Source organism: Lates calcarifer, linkage group LG24, assembly GCF_001640805.2.
Source record: "Lates calcarifer isolate ASB-BC8 linkage group LG24, TLL_Latcal_v3, whole genome shotgun sequence".
NCBI classification, from domain to species: domain Eukaryota; kingdom Metazoa; phylum Chordata; class Actinopteri; family Centropomidae; genus Lates; species Lates calcarifer.
The window spans coordinates 9,131,654-9,151,791 of NC_066856.1; the positions used below are offsets into that span (position 1 = coordinate 9,131,654).

General features: G+C 38.7%; 1 protein-coding gene across 1 annotated transcript in view; it reads left to right on the top strand.

Moving 5' to 3' along the window:
- Window positions 1-20,138, top strand: part of cntnap2a (contactin associated protein 2a) — a 302,841-nt gene that overhangs the window by 236,242 nt on the left and 46,461 nt on the right. The window contains 4 exon segments of the mRNA XM_018701983.2: window positions 3,437-3,593; window positions 5,899-5,986; window positions 5,988-6,027; window positions 18,850-19,020. Coding sequence (XP_018557499.1) covers window positions 3,437-3,593; window positions 5,899-5,986; window positions 5,988-6,027; window positions 18,850-19,020 — 456 coding nt within the window.

The window sequence follows — 20,138 nt, forward strand, 5'->3', positions numbered from 1 at the left end:
CTTTTTTTTTGTTGCTGTCATTCTTCTTATCTCACAGCCCCCTATCTCCCTCTTACTGTCTCTCTTCTTCTCTGTGTCTGTGTCTTTCCCTCTGCTGCTCTATCTGTCTTTTCCTTGGGAGTATGAGTCTCTGTACAAAATGCAGCAGGCATGATGAAGACGTAGACATTAAGTCCTCCTGGATAAGAAGGGAGATAAATAGGTATGTGTTTGTGTGTGTTGCTGAAACAACAGATAGATAAAGTCATCACATAAGTTGTGTTGGGTGGCTGTCCCTGAGGACAGAAGAGGAACACAGCCCTAAGCCTTATCAATCCATCATGTCTGTTTTCTCCTCTCCTGTGAATATTTTGCATGTTTGTTGGGGAATTTGGCTGTAAGAGGGAAAGGTTAAGGATGTACTGTAAAAAATAAGATTATATAGATGACACAGACAAGAAATCTTAGCTTTATTTATTTATTCATCATTTTAAGTTTAACGGTTTATTACAACTACAAGGTCTTATTTATCTAGTTTTGCCTATAATTTCTATCAGCTGCTATAAAATTTTACTCATCAAAGTAATTACTGAGACCTGGGAATAGGAATACAGTAAAATCATCACAAAGTCTGCAATGTTGAGATATCAAAGACACAGTTGAACAGTAACCTGAAAGTGTTCAGAAAATCATACAGAATAATCAGGTTATGTTCTATATTGTTTCCTAAATATGGTTAAAACCAGGATAATACTTAACAAGGATTTGTGTGCATGTAAAGATACTAGCTGACAGATGATTTTTGATGGTTTGAAACTGAATGGAAGTTGAATAAAGTTACATTTGAAATAATGAATATGATAAAATTGTTCTGGTTGTCATAAAATATTCAAATGAAAACATCAGAGCCATATGGGAGCACATCTGTCCAGTGGTTTAGTTCTGCAGATCCAGACAGGCATACATTTTTTTTTTTGTTTTTTTTACCAGTTAATCCCTTCTTTTACATTCTTTTCTCCACCAAGAATACCAGCATTTTATCATATTCAAACCAGAATTGTACCATATGTCTTTTTTCTCTCTGATGTAATGTTGCATTAACACACATATACAGCTTATGTAATTATTGTGCACCAGCTTTTTAAACCCAGGGCTTTTGTACACACATTCACACACACACACACACACAGTGTCCTTCACAGACACACAAACATGCACGCACAGCCATGCTCCTGAGCCTCCTCATCTTGGCAGTGCCCTCTTCATATGAACTCTCTGCCAATATGATTCTATCTCTCCTTCCTCACATCTCCATCCATCCATGCTGTCGTTCTCTCATCTCCCCCTCCACCGTCTTCCTCACTCTCTCCACTCCTCAGTTGTTTGTTTTGGCAGAGCTTTAACCGAATCACACAGGAGACTCAAACTGGCACAATACGTAGCTCCCATTCCACCTGATGCCTTTCTGCTACTCCTACACCACCTCTCCTCTCCTTTACCCTTCTCTCCTCTCCACCCTGCTGTCGTCTTTGATTACTCATCCTGAAAAGCAAGTTATGAAGAGGATTAAGTTGGATTTTTTTGTATATGAAAATACTCTACTTGCTCCTTACCTGTCTGAAAAACTTAGACAGACGTGACAACAGGAATTGGGTGTGTTATGACATAGCAGGGTTAGTGAGAGGCCAGGCAGAAGGTGAGAGAATGAATATTCTGGCTTCTGTGGCGCTCACTCACTGTTGCACACTGCTTGTTTTTGTTTACTTGGGTGTTTGTCGGTTTGGCTCAGACACAAAACAGTGTGACTCTTGACTTTTCAATGTGTCTTTCATGACTGGCTGCACCACATCCCCAATCTGACCACACTGATGTACCCACATTTGAAACTTCACTCTTAGTGCCAGACAATCCATCATTTATTTATCTGTGTATGCATTTATGCATGTTCTCCATCTATTCCATCTCTTGTTTGCTGTAGAAAGAGGATTGTGAGTTTGGAGATGTTTGATGCAGGGATATGTGCGTTGCTTTGCTTGTATTACTAGAGCAAGAAAGAACATAACTATACCCACTTGCAGTTCACTCAGCAAGTGTGTATAGTTCTTCAAAGTGGCCACAGATCAGCTTCAAAGACGATGATATGACACTCACTAATTGGGTTTGGGGCAAAATGGATAGTAGGCTGGGAGCTCAGCTAGTTGGTTGTGGTTGGGGACCTCAGTAACCTAACTGTGAAGGTCTTAAACTGAAACTTGGTTCTCACTCGTATAGGACTACAATAACACAAACACACACACACACACACATATGTGGAGAGGATTGTGAAGTCTCCTGAGGAGACAGTGTTAATCCTATTGACAATGGCTTGTCTGAACAGTGGCCTGAAGAGAGATGGGGCTAATTCTCTTTATGAGGACAATAAACCCACAGGTCACCAAGGCCAAAAACACACACACACACACACACACACACACACACATCTGTAGCTTCCTTCTGGAGTTTAACCCCAGCTCAGAAAATCAAAAGTATAATAATACAGTATATCACACTTTTCAATGAAATTGTGCTGCATCAAAAGTCTGCTTCAGTCCTCGCCTGTTAAAAAAAAAAAAAACAACAACAACAAAAAATGCAGCTCTGGAGATTTCATTGTCTGTGATGGAATTTGACAAAGTGATATTGACAATGCAGCTTATTTTCCCAGAATAAAGAGGGAAACGTAATATTGTTTCACTGTCTCTTACTGTTATTGTGATATATTGCCAGCCACCAAAATATTTACACCCGTCTCTCTGCCTAGTTACTGTCCCATGCCAGAATACATTATCCAAGGCAAAGAAAACATTATTGCATTTCTTATTGGAAAACGGCGATCCTTCACCTTTTATCCACTCATTAAAGCACACACACAAACACACACACCAACAGGCACACACGCACACAAAGAGGTGTTTGTGTGTCAACAGATGTGCTCAGATGTATGACATTCACACATATATACACAGATTCACTCATAATAATCCCAAAGATAAATCTAAATGCTGCGCTGAAGCTGTTTAAATAGATCTCTAAAATCGCAGGTGTGATCTGTAACTAAGTGTGCCTGCCAGTCTCAAAGGCATTTACCATCCAGCTGTGTAGAACAAGTTAACCAAATGAAATACAATCACCATGCAGCTGCTAGTTGTCAATATAAATCACCTTAATGTGACAAACACCTCAAACAGTTAATTATTTAACAATTAATCACTTGTAATGGGAAGGAGTTGGACTGTTAAGTAACACAACTTTATAGCCTTTGCAGAAGTTGGAGTTTTTGTTTCTGCTGTACTTTTCTGTGAGGGATACAGTGAGCACTGTATTACTCAGCTCAAAACCTGAGGGGATATACATGTTCTTTCTTTAAAGGAACTTAAAAGTTTTTTTGTTTGTGTCTGTCTGTGTTTGGTCCCCCCAGATGGGACCCCCTACACATGGTGGGTGGGCCGGGGCAGCGAGAAGCACTTCTACTGGGGGGGCTCAGGACCTGGCATCCAGAAATGTGCCTGTGGCATCGACAGGAACTGCACTGACCCCAAGTACGACTGCAACTGTGACGCCGACCTCACACAATGGTAAGTCTGTCTATCATGTACACATTCAGCAGGAGCACAAACAACTTGTTATGTATTGATTAAGTTCTTCACAGTTTCTGTTTTACATTGGCTGTAATTAAAGTTTGCAGAAACAGCTTGCAGAAAAAGGTTTTCAGTCACTCTGTCCACCCACTGCGGCAGAACATAGAGCTGAGTCAGCACACCTGTTTATTTATGTCATTCTGCTGTGCATTTGGCTTAATGCTCCTCTGAGTATCCAGCTGTTTTCATCTTAACTCAGTTTTACACATTTGTTCCATTACTAATGCAACAGTTTTCTGGTTTATCAGAGGATATGTAGCATGTATACTGTTTAAATATTCATGGTTAAAGAAATAGTGTCATGTTTCTTCTTCAAAACTAACTTTAAAAAGGTCTTTGCAATAACAATTGGCTGTTTTCTAAACTCCTTTGCTTTAGTTCTCTTTTGTCTTTATTAGCTACACTAACTCGGCCTTGTGTGTCTGTCAAAGAGTTTGGAGGGTGGTGTCCTGTTTTTTAGCCGTTCCAAACCTCAATAATCAAGGATGAACAAAGAAGGAACAGATTAAACAGTGTGTTTATCTCTTCTAATGTAAACATCAAACATAGCCTGCCTGGCTAAATAGGTTGTTAGTAGGAGGCTAGTGTTACATCCAAAGCCAAGAGTTAGCGTATTATTTGTCGAACTACTGCCACATTATTGTGTGGGATTACAGGTTACATAAAAAAAGTCCTGATCAATTGTTTAAAATATTACCATGAATTTTCAGTGGTAAATTTACCAACTTTATCACCGTATCCTGCAAATTTTCTCAGCTGAACAAAGTAACTGGTTGAACTTCTATTTTACTTTCACTATATTAAATATTTTTTCAAAGTACTGTACATTAGACATGCAGCTGTTTCTCAAATAATATCCAGTTTAAAATGACATTTTTAAAGGTCAGTGTGCCTATTATATTTCATAAATACATAAATGTTCTGTTACAGAGATTTTAATTTTAGTTGACCTTCACATATAAAAACATTTCAGATTCACCTACAAAGTCCTGTCGAGTCTTTTATTTATATTTATTTTATTTATATAACACAATATCGTAATTTAGCTCAAAGAGCTTATCAGTCTGTGAGAACATCTTGGCTGAGACACTGTAAAATAATTGTGCTGATATATCAACTGAATTTAAAAGTGAAATGTCATACCCAGTTGACACACACAGTTTCACTGTGCTGAAACTAAACTACTGCTAATGCTAATGTTTGCATTAATCTATAAGCTCAGAATCTGCCACAGCTGGTCTGATGATGTGTCAAACTTCAAAGGCTGAAGAAGTTGAATGATGGATGATACCATCAGTGATGCGTTTATTTAAGAGGGATGTTTGCCTCCTGAACCAACAGTTTGTGTTTCACAGCTCTTTTAGCTAGCTGATGGATATTCTCATTAAACCAACCAGCATCGTCGTCTGTGGGTGTGTGCGTGTGTGTTCATACTGTACTTGAGGAATTTCTGTGTGTTAGCAAGAAGGAGAGATTTCATTTGCTCTCATGTCTCCCTCCTCATTTCAATGAGATTACAAATAAGTCTTAGTCTGTCTCATTCTCTCCATTAATATTGTGTGCATTAATGTCTCATTGTTTGGCTGAGTGGGTTTTTGAATTATTACCCATATAACTCTATTTCCACTCATTACCCATGGTTTTGGCAGCACATGGAAACACACACACATATATGCATGCATGCTTGCACACATGCTCTCAGACACACACTGAATCTCTCACTGTTTCATTTTCACACTGACAACAAATGAACAAGAAATACTTAAAATCAAATAGTTCTGCGAAGAATTTAAAACATGTCAAACTCAAACTCATTACCACTTTAAAGGCTGTGATTTAAATATTGAATGTTTGCACTGTTATGATATTGTCAGTGGACTAGTTAATGTGATAGCAAGAGAAAGTCATTCTTTTATTTATGTATCATTGTACTGATATCATGTCATTCTTTTAATTGATTGATCAATTTTGTTGATTCACTCCCTTTCTCATCTATAGATTGATTTAAGTATCACTCTGTCTATCCTCCCATCCATCCATGCACGTATCAACTGTAACAATTTACATGGTGGTTACAATAAAAATTATATAACTAAAAAAATATGATGTGGAGAAAAAATGGGAAAAGAAAAAAAATGTGTACATTTATGCACATTATAAAAGCACTAAACAGACTTAAACAGCATTTAACCTGGATTCTCCTCTTATCTCTGTCTTCATGTTTATTTCAACCACCTTACAGGAGAGAAGATTCTGGTCTCCTGATATATAAGGAGCACCTGCCGGTGAGCCAAGTTGCTGTGGGTGACACCAACAGACCGGGATCTGATGGCCAAGCTGACTGTTGGACCGCTCCGTTGCCAGGGAGATAGTAAGTGCTGTGCCATGGATTCATATGCACTGCACTATGCGGTTACTGATGCAAATTTTAGCAGCTGTCATTTTGATTGACAGGGAGCTTGGCATATATAATGTCACCACGTCAACATCCAGCATCAGGATTTACTTGGACCAGAAACCGAACAGACATACTTGTCAAAATGGTGTTTAAAAAAAAAAAAGTGTATGTGAGCTACAAGGTGTTGGAAATTCAGTTAATGAACAATAGACAGTATGTGATTGATGAGTGATTGAATTAGAATTAAAATTTGATTATCAGACAAAAAAAATCTGAAGACATCTCTGAGGCTCTAGGAACTGTGATGGCATTTTCACGATTTCTTACATTGATAGACCAGTGCTTCGTCTGTTAATTGAGAAAATAATCTGAAGATTAATTGATAACCAGAATAATTACTAATTACAGCCCTTACACAATCAGTTACATACAGTAAGTAGTTTCAGTGTAAGTATTAATTTTGGTTAAGAATGTGTTCTACCTATGCTCGAAATAATAGAAGTTTGGAAGCTTTAGTATAATGACATTACATTAAAGTGCTGCATATTACACAATAACAATTTCTTTTAGGAGCTGGCATTGAAATGAATTTGTAAAAATTATTGAACTCATGCAGCTAATTTACAATAGATAACCCACAAGGTTGTAATGGAGACCTGGTCCCCAGTGAGTTCAGAGTGTTGAACACACAGCACGGTTCTGCACTAAGGATATCAAGGTGTGCTCTGATTCAAAAGAAGTTAAAAGGTCAGTAATGCAGCCAGGAGCTAAATCACACTGTGCTTTAGAGTTACCAGTAAGATCTTAAAAAGAACTTCAAACCTAACAGGGAGTCTGCGCAGGAAGATGAAGACTGGTGAGAGGTTTTTGGATTAGCTGCAGGTATAAAAAAGACCTTTGAGTGAGGCAGGAGGACTGCAGGTTACAATGGCCTAATTGAGAGGAAATATGTGCGTTAATGACCTTCTCCAAGTCAGCAGCTGAGAGGATTGGCTTCATTTTCAAAATAATTCTCAGCCTGTTGTAGAGGCATGACTGCATAACCTTTGTGTGGGACTCATCAAAGGTTGAGTCAAGAGAATATCTCCAGTCATTTTATTATAGCTCTTATTAAAATTCCCCTGTTGACATTGTGTGTAGCATTTGAACTGTCAGGGGCAGCAAGAGGAGACTTTTTTATTCGATGTTAAGTAATAGGCGATTCCTGGAAAAGCAGTTAATGGTACTCAGACAGACTTTTGTATAACATATTAATAGATACAGGTTGTGCTAAATCAAAGATTGCTCTGTTATGTCTGTTCAAGCATGGTGTTGTTTCTGAAATGCCAGCACATTCCTTTTACATGGATAATGGAACACAAAACTATTAAGTAAGTAAGATCATATTCTCCTATATCTTTTGTTCTAAGAGAGGTCATCTGTTACACTCTGGAGGATTGTCTCCCATGCAGGGGACTAGCCTTAAACCAGACTTGAGTGTTTCCAAAATTAGATAAAAACTGAATACATTAGCAGTGAGAATGTTGCATTCTCAGTAAGCTATTATAACTTGTGTAGGCATTCCAGTCGGGAATATTGTGAGAATCTGAAACTTTTCACTCGTGACCCTCTCTAGCAAAAGAGGTACTGGTTTCCAGAAGATGTCTCCTCTTGTCTGAAAGTCAGCGAGCTAATGTAGGACATCATTGTCAGGGTTTTGGACAATGCCCTGTGCTCTACAAAAAGTTATGTGACTCCTGGCTCTGCTTAATCTCCCTCCACTCTGCTTGACTCAACCTTTCTTAATGCATTTTCTGTACTGAGTGAAAATTACTCATAAAAACCAAGTAAATGTCTGCAGTCTCCATTACTATTGATGTATTCAGGAATGTAATAGAGGAAACTGAAAGGATTGTGTAATACTGGTGAGCAAAGTGCTAGGCATCTTAGAATGATAGCTGGCTGCATTTATACACTCACACTTGAATTACTACCTGAATTGGCCATTTTAAGTGACAGCTGCATGATGTGCAGTTCACCACAGCTGCAAAGCAACGACAACTTAGATATTATCTACACATTAAAACATCTTCACTTCAAGCAAGAATATACACAAAATGATATAGTGATTGTCACTGTCTTTGTTTGTGAACATCTCTGTAGCAATTAGTTAGGAAGCCTCTGACAGCAGTTAAAGATACATGGTCTACTGTGCTCCACCTGTCAGACCTACACATTTCAACAATGTGGAGTCACTCAGACATGGACATGTACTTGTTTTGTGGTACATTATGTAAAAGTTCTCAAGTACATTGTATACTGGTAGCACATAGGGCCGGCCACCATCAGTCTAGCAACTGTCACTATATTTGCCTTTGCCTGTCTTCTGTTATCTGCTGTCTTTAATGTGAAAAACCTAATTTTACTGGAACATTTCAGCCTATGCTCTTCAAAAAAATCACCTTGAGATCTTTGATAAGCAATAAGCTGTGAAGACAGGCTGAACAGCTGTCCCACACTATTGGAAAAAGAGTCAAATGGCGTCAGATGAAGGACGCCTCCACTTGCAGCTTCCAAATGAACAAACAGGTGGGCACAGCATATGCTATTAAATGATCAGGGTGCGCAACCACACATACAGTTTCTGAACTAGCTCTCAAATATGATTTAAGAATTGAAGTTGCTTTTCAGCAACAATCAATCAGAGAGCAACTGGCTTAAAGGCAACTTAACTGTCATTTGGTCACTGCCCTGTTTCCTGAAAGACGGAACTCGGTGCAACAAGAACATACAAAATATGGTCCAACTCCAACTGCCAGTTCCTATTAGCGGACGCTTTGCTTTTTGCAGGTTAATTAGAGTTGAATTGTCAAGGAGGCAGACCATTAGATTAACTATATAAAAAGACAGAACTCACTCCCCAAAACCAACTATTGGTTTGCCATATTTGCGCCACAACAACAGCTTACACCCATTTATTATATTACCAAAAAATGTCACTATGGTGTAATCACACAGTCAAGGCTATTTTATGTTATCTTAAGTTAAAAAAAAAAAAAAAAAACTCAATACACAACCAACAGAATTCAAAAAGAGGGATTGTGTACTTTGGCCTTAATTATCTTCGCTCACCTTATGTGGAAGAAAATGTTGCCTCTTTCTTCATCCCTAATCCAAATGAAAATGAAACATTATCAGTAGTATTTTCAGACATTGTTGGCTAAACTTTTTGGAAAGTAACAAACCTCCTCTGACTATAAGAATTGGCTGATGGTGGTTTGGATGGGGTCTTAATTAAAAACTATCGTGAGAGAGAACAAGAGAAAACACCTCATGCATAGCAGAGTACAATTGGGCACATTGTTATTCTGGAGTTGCACTTCAGTGTGAAAATAACACATTTCTAATACTCGCATTGTGCCGATTATTCACAGAAACTAGCGCCTTATCTTGACTGTCCTTCTACCGTGGAAAATAAATATATGTGTATGTTTTTGTGGACTTACACGTGTGTGTTCATACAACCCTTTGTGCTAATGTATACGTGTGTGGCCAGATGTAACAGTCTAAACCAGTATCTGAACTCTATTGAGAGACTTTCCATCTAAACAGTCATCCTCTCATCCTTTTATTCTCTTCCATCAAGTCCCAGTAGTTTTGGTTGTTTCTCAGGCAAACAACTGATATCAGATACTGCAGACACACACACACATACACACATGCACGCTGAGAGACAGTTTAATCCTTGCTGTTTCTCTTCCTGTCTATTCTTCTAATCATTGTTGGCACACTGCTCTCTGTGGGACATTGGGTCAACTGGAAGACACACACAGATTCTGCCGCTCTATCATATTGAGCTCCCCCCTTTCCATACAACTCATGAGCCCGTTCTCTTCACTTAGTCCTGAATCTACCCGCAGTATGTCAGTCCTGCAGTGTGTATCGCATTTCTGTTAGGTCGGCATGGATTAACTGCATCACATTCCCGATGCATCTGTTAGACTTGGCTAAATGAAACATTTCTCATTCTGAATCTGAGTGGGCTTTCACACAAACTCATAAAAGTCAAATGGATAATGGAAACTTTATCCTAATGAAGTAAAACCACACAACCCTAAGGAACAGCTCCACTTACAAGGGGCTGTTCAGTAGCTGCAGGGCTGGATTAAAGACTAGCTCACCGGCGGCATGCCATGCACGTCAAAATTCCAGAAGTAGACATATTAGGATATACCACTGTCCTACTTCACCACATACATCTATTCTCCAGAAAATACAAAATAATTTGCTCCCTGAGATCAGCCCCTCCAGCTTACCGTACTTCTGTCTGGTGTGTGCTATTGATAACAACTAACCCTTGTCAGATGATGCAAGCTTACATAGCTAGCGTGTGTTACACTAAAACCAATCTGTTTGGAGGCACCCTGGAGGCCACCAGGAGCCAAGATGCTGCTTTGTTAGCTTAATTTGCCTCAGGCCAAATATGAGTCTTTACGCTCATCCATCCTGATTGTGACCAGAACAAGAAACAGAGTTAGGCCTACAGTAAAAGGAAACAATGCATCATTTTTCTATAGTCCAAAACAAATGAACTAAAGTACATGTATGAAAAGCAACCTCAATCTTATTCTGTCTTCCCAAACCTATTACCCATTGACAGATTCAGAACAATATTAATTAATTAATATCAATTAAGTGATTTTGTCTTTTGAGATTTCCTCTGCTTCTCCCATCCTCTCTCTTTCTATATTTTTTCTATCTCTTAAGACAAAATAGATTAAAACAGCATAGAGCAAAAGTATTACTGGTATCTGCTGTGTGATGTTACAAAGTACCAGAGAGGTTTTATGGAAAGTAATATCCTGTGGAGAAGAAAAGCAAACATGGATTTAATCTTTAGTGCAAGGCGGCGTGATCATTACGATGATAATGCTTCATATATTATCTATTGACTGCTCATTTTTCATACTAAAGGGAATAATAGAGTGGAGCTTTGCAATCTCAGTGGACTGTGAGTGAAGATATGTGCATTCAGCATGTTTTACAGAGAGACAGTGCTGGATGTAAAACTAAGGAATGTTTTTGCACGTCTCACACAATGAAATTTTCACTCTCATCTTTATCTGTCAGTCTGTTCATTACATTCATCTGGTCAGACAGGAAGCGCAGAACATGACAGAAAACCTGCCCTCTCTTCTCACTGGTGTCACACTCATTATGGTCTCCTCATCAACAATCTGGTGCCACTCTTCACAACCGTCCCTTCATCATAGAGCTGCCAACATACAAACAAACCATGATTTAATGACCCATGACATCACATCTGTTTGTTTGTGTGGGTCTATCATGTAGCAGCATGGCAGGCACAATTACTAAAGATGGATCCTTCTGTCACTTGGAAGGAGCCATATTTTCTTTGTCTTACTCTATTATCCTCTTTGTGTGTCTGAGAGTGTGTGAGAGTCAGAGAGCTACCCTCTTTTATACTGAGTGACCAAATTAACAAACTAACTTTAAAATAAAGATGACTTTGAGGTATGGCTGGCCAAGACACCGGACCACAGAGCATACATTATAAATTTGCCCATTAGGGCATATTAAATGTACATTAAAAATTTCACACGTGAATAGGTACTCCGTGCATGATTGATGCTTCTCATACCTTGCATGGAGCTCTGTCTCAGTAAGAGCAATGATGATTGGCTGCCATATAATGGGTTTTCATAGGCAAATGACTAATGTCTTAGTCAGTCAAGGAAAGTTTTAGTAAGGAGGTACTTGTGTGTCTGTGTGCATGTGGATGTGCATGCTTCTTTCTGTGTATTTCTGCCTCTCTTTCTGTGGTGGGTACAAGAGCAAGCATGAGTGCAACTTTCTGTGTGTGTGTGTGTGTGTGTGTGTGTGTGTGCGTGCACATGCTCCGGCATTAATGAAGCCCATTTCCATGGCTAGTTTAATGGCAGCCTATACAGTCACAGGCAGACAGAGAGGAATTAGTCTCATTTTTGGATGTTAAAAGGGTTTGGACATTTTAATAGAAGGGAATGAAAATAAATGGCAGCAAATGAAGCAAAGCAGCATATATTCTATTATTATAATGTAATGCACCTGCTATGAGACATGCTTGGCCTTATGACTGACCACAAATGAAACCCTCCAAGGGTCACCTATGATAGTTCAAATTAATGAATTGGTTTGTACCCATTTGTCACTGTTCATATGCCCACATATGTACACGTCTTTGTAAGTGATGTCATTCTAACATTGAGGGTCAGGTGAGTTTCCTTTTCCTGTTAACACAAAATCATTTTTTCATTTTTCAATGGTAATCTGTTAAAAAATAGAAATGTTTCATTTAGTATTATATTAGTATTGTAAATGCATGCTATTACAAGTAGAGCAAGTGGCTGCCTTCTTGGTAATGATTCAATAGATCAAACAAATGATCAGAAAGAGTTTATGTAAATGGAAAGGTCATAAGTTTATTCCCTAAAACCGCTGATCTACATCCACTGAAACTCAACCAATGTCAGTAGCACTGAGGGAAGAAAAGGAAAGAACATCACAAAATTATTTCTAATCACCATGACATAAAACATGGACATTATATTTACAATAACATTGTCTTCATGAAAAAATTGTATTGATATTTTCAGTGGCGTGAAAAAGAATGTGAACCCTTTGGTATCACCTGGTCTTTTGCATTAATTGCCTACTGTAAGTGATCTGATCTTAATCTGTCACAAGTCACAGACACACAAAATGTGCTCAAGCTAGTAACACACATACAATTATAATCTTTTGTGTCTTTACTGAACACACATATTAAACATTCACAGTGCTAATGGAAAAAATAAGTGAACTCCTGGGTTCCATAACTGCTTGAACCTGCTTGAGCTGTGGATCAGACCTGCACAACATTCAGGAGGAATTGTAGACCATTCTTCTTACTGAATTGCTCCAGCTCAGCCATATACTTAGGATGTCTGGTGTGAACGGCTCTCTGAGGTCATTCCATAGCATCTCTATTGGGTTAAAGTCTATGCCCTGACTGGGCCACTTGAGACCTCTTACCTGGGTACCTACTTTTAGGAAGAGTAGCTGCAGTACTAAATTGTTTCCATTTACATACAGTTTGTCAAACTGTGGACTAATGAATATTTAAACTCTTTGATATTACTTTGTAACTCTTTTCCAGTTTTATGATTGATTCATTCCTTGATTGATTCCTGATTCTGAGTCTTCTGAGATCTCCTTTTGCAAGCCATGGTTCACATCAGCAGGTGCTGCTTGTGAATAGCAAACCCAAAATGTTTGAATGTTATTTATAAATCAAAGTAGCTCTAACCCACACCTCCAGCCTTGTTTCAGTGACTCCAGGTTTACTAACCGTTGACTGCAATTAGGGTTGATGTCATTAGCCCAGGGAGTTCACATGCAGTGCGAATGTTTGAATGATGTATTCAATATGAACAACAACAACATTTGTATGTTATTGGTTAAATTGTATTATATTTGTTTGTAAATGTAACATAGATTATGATCAGATCATATTTTCAGACAAATGTATGCATTAACACAGATAATGGCAAAGAGTTCACTTACTTTTTCTTTCCACTTTAGTTTATTTAGGCATATCTAGCTAAAACGAATGCAGCATAATACCTAGTCTAGACAAAAAATGCAAAAATCTTCACAAGGTCATGTTCACTTTCAGTTAGAACTGCGTTAAAGAGACATTGATTCAACTCTATGATCATTTTGAAGGCTGCAATTTTTGGTGCTGTTGAATTATACTATTTGTTCACTACATTCAAATCCATGAGGGTAGGCTTTATAAGAGACATACCTCATTTTACAATGCAATACAGTTCAACAGCACCATAAACTGCTGCCTCCAAAATGATCATACAGACAAATCAACACCTCTCTAAATCTGTTTCAGCATCTAGTAACCATTATACCCCTCATGAAGGGAGGATTTATTGCAAGACTGTTGTGTTGGACTGCTTTAATTTTAGCTAGGTGTTCCTAATAAACTGACAATTGAGTGTAGCTCTGAGCTCTGAAGGTTGAGTGCTAAAAATGTATGACAAGCAACTTAATTATAAAGTGAGACTGAAAGGCTTTGCAGGTCTCAGCTGACAGACACAAACTAATTACCTGAAGATTCAAATTTTACATTTACTGTGAATATGCTGTACCTAGACCATAAAATTACATGCCACAGGTGGCTCAATTACACACAGATGAGATGAAATACAGGTCTCAATGGTAATATAAAAATGTGCAAGGAAGAAATATATGTGTGATATGCCACAGTTCAACACGTTGCAGAACTATATATGCAACTTCAAGTGTTTTGAACAGTGATATCTGAGCCATGCCCTTAGGGCCACTTTGTAAAGTCAGAGACATTGCCTTCCACAGCAGGTGCTGCTGTTTCTCCTGTTAGATGAGGCTATTCTTAGTTCTTTGATGAAAAAGCCTCCCAACTACTTTGCACCTGAGGTATGTGGCAGAATAAGTAGCAAGTTAAAAAGTTAAATTAGATGGTATAGTGTGTGCTTGCTCCAGCAAACTGAGTAATAAGTGCTCTATCAGGCCTGAGATCATATGTCACAAATCTACTGATATTACACTTTACACTGTGTGTACATGCAGTATGTTTGAGGATGAGTAATATGAACTGCTGTGGTAGTCTGTTTTGCCTGCAGCGGCAACCAACAGTAGACATGAATTTGAATGTTTAATGTGTGCATACATGTATTGTGTGTGTGTGTGTGTGTGTGTGTGTGTGTGTGTGTGTGTGTGTGTGTGTGTGTGTGTGTGTGTGCGCACAGCTGAAAATGTCCGTGTTAATGACCTGAGACAGTGTAGTCAGTCATCCTCACCATCTGCTGGTGCTGGCACATAACCCATCTGGTCAACCATAGACAAATGAATCATCTAGTTGGCTTCCAGACCCAAACTTCACCTCAAACTGTACTTAACATCATGTCAGCCTCTACAGTTCAGTGGGATTGATTTGTTTGTCCTAATCCAGAGGTCAACAGCTGCTTGAGTCATATATGTAAAACAAATTTTCATTTAGATTAGTTGATACGTTAAAGTGATGTACACAACATACACAGAAAAAACTCCACCTGTGAAGAGCACTTTTTCATAAAGTCGAAAAGGTTGGGGTTCAGTAAAAAACAACTATTGTAACAATGTTGCTGACTGTCAGTTTACTGACTACCACGCTAGCATCTCTGTGGGGTAGTACTTAGGCACAGCAGTGCAAGATGAAAAGTCAGTTGCTACATTTCCTGAGGCGGACAAGAATTAACCAGATTTCATGTTAATCCGTCCAATAGTTCTTTAGGTATTTCACTCAAAGTCAAGCAGCATTCTTAGTATGCATTATGAAGGGTTTCCAATATCTAGTTGTTGTTTTTTGTTTTTGTTTTTTTGTCACCCTGGGATAGGAGGCATTTAGGCCACCACTGGGCAGTACAATGTTTTTGAAACCATAAAACATTAGCTTAAGTTTAAACTTTGAAAGAAAGAAAAAATGAATCTTCCATTATCCTGTATCTCCAGAAAATGAAGCTTCCAACAGTCACATAGCTCAGCAACAGAGGCCACAGACAAACTGAAAGTGGATCTGAGATACTCTTGGCAAAGACCATATTGTCCGCAGTAACGCATCACACAATAAGACAACTGGATGAGAATCTCTGCATTGGTATCACCTTGAGAACCAATTAGACAGAGAAAAATGGCTTTTGAAGAAAAAACACTTCAGATTCCATTTGAATTAGCACGCTGCCTTGGAGACACCCAACTCTGGCTATTAAGATGGTTCCAAATAGGGTCTCTTGTTTCAGTGTATTGTAAGTCTGCTCCATATGAGTACACAATGCTTGGTTGCACACAGGAAATTACAGTTCTTTCTGTCAGTGTGCCAATTGGCTGTTCATATCAAATGCATTTAAATATGTGGCATAAATTAATTTCCCTTGCCTTTAAATATAGGCGTTATGGTTAACGGTCTAATATTCGTCATGTCTTAGTCAAGACAGACATTTATGTGCTGAAACAGTTTTTACAAACGTGTTTGGTAAACATTTTAATATGGGAGTGATGAATGTTCCACTGAGCCTAGCCAACATGTTGCATCTGTGAATCTGGCACAAGGGCAATCAGAGGTTTATGATATGGCTACCATAATACTGTTTTCTTTCCAACACCCAGTTTCTGTCAACCCCAAAAAATTTTGTTCTCCTTTGCTTCTCCTACCATGGATCCCTTTTGAGCCCTTTCTCTCCAACGCCCCACCTCCCTCTTTTCCTCTTGTTCTCTCTCCTTCCTTCTGAAGCGTGACTTGCCTCCCAGCTGTACTTCTATATCCTTGTGTCCTTCTTGCATCTATGTCTTTGTCAGCCTTGTTTTTACTGTCTTGCTTGAAGCTTTTATGGTTACATTCAGTGCATAAAAATTGATAGCACACTTCATAAGATTTTTTCATGTTATCTACGCATTTGTGATGTTATGACATATTTGCACTGTGAGGGCCAAAGTTGTTTATAGAGTATAATCGAAAGAAAACTGAGCAAATGCTTTGTGTGTGTGTGTATCTGTCATAAAGACCTCCACCAATGAAAATCCAAGTTTTTAAACTTAACATATCTATATGGTGTTTTTTATATGATACAAGATATAACATGAGCGAAATAAGCAGTCAGCACCATGGATGAGTATCTCCACCTTGGTAATTCAGTTTACCAATAGCCTGTTTAAGACAGGAATGTGGTGGGTGGGGCAAATTTATCGATCCAGAATTTCTAATGAGAAAGTTTTATGTGGGAAAACCATTTTCAACAAAATATTAACCATAGCAGAGTATTTTAACATACTTCAGGTATGCTAAAATACTCGTACTTAGGTGTCTGTAAGGCGACCTAAAGCCCCTGCATATGCTAGAATCCTCAAGACAGTTTCTTTGTAGTCAGTTAGTAATTATATATCTGAGTGTCTCCAACTATGTGGCCCTGGTTTTCATTCTTGCAGTGATTAAACATCATAATAAACACATAAACACTTGTTGTGTATCCCACTGTGTTAACCCTGTTCAATAATTGGCCTTGCCTCCTGTAGAGAAACAGTATTGTACTGAAACAGTATTCCAACTCACTAATCACAAAGACAGCATCTGTAGGTGGTCGTCTGTGCGCGTGTGTGTGTGTGTGTGTGTGTATGCACACTTGGTCGCTATCTGCCCTTGCCCTTGGTGACAGCATGTGAGGCAAGGAGGAGAGGGGAGGAGCTCAGCCCTGTCATTGGGGAACGCTTATCGCACTGAACCAGGAGAAATACACACACAAACACAGAGAGATGCATGGCGCTGGTACATACCTACACATGCATAGACTCAGTCATACAAACACATACAGGACATGGTGCATGTCTGTGAACATATTTGCACACATAAATGGGAATAAGCCAACATACTTGAAAGGAGGCATACTGGTGATGAAAGTTAATTAACTGATTTATCACTCAAAAATTTATCAGCAACATTTTTTAAAATGGATAAACATTTGTCACTTATTTTAAAAAATGACACAAATTTTCACCCAAATGCAGGATCTCAACTTTGAGGATTTGCTGCTTTTTTTCTTTTCTATTTTCTATTCTTTTCAAATTGAATATCTTTGGGTTTTGGACTCTTGTTTTTACTATTTTACAACATCTTGTACATGAACAGATACACATCAGATCCGAAAAATCATTGAAAGATTCATTAATAGTTAAATTAATCATTAGTTGCAGCCCCAACTCACACATCTTGCACAAAGACATGCATTCTTCCCCTCTGCTCCACTGGTCGTGTTGTCCAGGGTTATGATGGAGGGCCTGAGGCCAATCCTCTGAGGCATCAAAGAGATCTCACACAGCTGATACCATATTACCCTTCACTCTCCTCCTCTTCCTCCCACCCCCCTATGCCCCACCAGCTCCTTCTCTTCTCCTGCCCTCTACATTACTTTACTCTCCTCTTGTCCATCACTTCTTCAATATTCTATCCTCTCACCCGTGCCTGGCCTCTCTCCTCCTTTTCTGTCTTCTCTCCTCAGCTGTCCTCTTCACACTTCTCCTCTCCTCTGCCCCTCCTCCTCTTCATCTTCCTTGAGTGATAGGAGTGAGGCAAAGGCATGGCGAGGGGAAAAGAGACAGCAGAGAAGTCACTTCATCAACCACAGTCTGATAATTCATCAGCAGCTGTGTAGCGTGCTGCTACTTTGTCTTCATTAGCAGTTGCTGGTTTCACTTCATTCAAAAGTCATTAGAAAAGTTGTTATCAAAAATCCCTCAACGTTTTCTCCGTGTACCCTTATCCTCTACTCAGGTCTACATTTAGAAGTAAAAAATGGTCTCTCCCTGTTAGTTTTGATATGATCAGCTTTCTATTGAATATTATTGAAGCTGCAGGAAATTACAGGCTATGTTAAAAACTCAGCATAAAAATAGAGTTTTGGGTTATGAAATCATTTTTACTGAGGAGATATTAAATAAGCCTCATTAAACAATGGACGTGTGATAACAGTGTTTTATCCAGAATGGAATGATTGCTCTTTGCAATGAAATGAAAATGGATGCATAGCCATTTGAAATGAAACCATTTCTGCAATGAATTTATTCTGCAGCTTATCTGATCTGAATAGGTTATAGTGTTTACCGCAGTGATAATGGAGGTTACAGTAGGTGCAAGTGAAATGTGGGATGAGTTGGTTCAAAGTTGTGATTCAGTTTCTCTGTTTTTTTTAACAGATAACTACTGGAACGCTGCATCATTCACCACCCCGTCATCCTACCTGCACTTTGCCACCTTCCAGGGTGAGACCAGTGCTGACATCTCTTTCTATTTCAAGACCAGCGCACCCTACGGCGTCTTTCTGGAAAACCTGGGCAACACTGACTTCATTCGCTTGGAGCTCAAATGTAAGATGCATCTGAGTGATTCTGAGTGTACATGAGAGTCATTTCTCTCTCTGTTTGTCTCTCTTTTTTTCCCCTTTCTCTCACTCTTTATCTAGCCTTGTGTGAGGTTTAATCCAGCAGTCAGTCTGATGGTGCTGGGTGCAACTTGTCACCACACACATATGCGCGCACACATTCAGAATTACATAGACACAGGCGGGTGCAGAAACACACATCAGCAACAGCCATTTGCCTTCCTGATTATGGCACACTACTTTGTGTGATTGCAAGAGAGAGCAATCATTTATTTAAGGTAATTGGTATGTGCAATAATTATGTCCATTATGAACCTCTGTTTAACCAAATCACCCATTTTCAGGGATGACAAAACACAAGCTCTCTCTCTCTCTCTTGCACACACACATACACACACACACACATACAGTCTCTCTCTCTCCCTCTCGCTCTTTCTTTGTCTAAATCATTTTTGCAAATAGGAGCTTTTAAATCTCTTAAAAGTTCACCCCCATAACCTTTTCCACCACACCACACAAATACACACACACACAAAGGATCACCCAATGCTGTCAGTAGGTTTTTGTAAATGCAATTCAATCCAGTTCAATTCAGTTTTATTTGTATAGTGGCAAATCACAACATACATCATCTCAAGGCACTTTACAGAGTAAGGTCGAAACATCACAGTATTATAGAGTGGAAGGCAACAGTTCCCTCAATGAGCAAGTGTGTGCAAGAAAAACTCCCTTTTAACAGGAAGAAACAGGAACTGGACAGAGGTTTGATCAGAAGTGGGCAACCATTTGCCTCATGCACACACAAAAACATAATACAGTGTTGTCTTTAAAAAGTAAAAGAAACAAACTTTCAGCAAAAGAAAAACACTAAAGTAAAAATGTCAAATTTTCAGTTGAAATCCAAATTTTATTGGCTTGGAGCACAAAGACATACAGTTAAACACAAAGACAAATATTTATTTGCATATTTGTTTATGTATGTTCACAGTCTGTAGTAAACTATAACAACTCAACTCAAAATGAGATTAGCAGCATAAGATGTGAAAATATTATTTAAATATGTGTTTGACACCGAACAACAGGTGTAAAGTTCTTATTTCTACA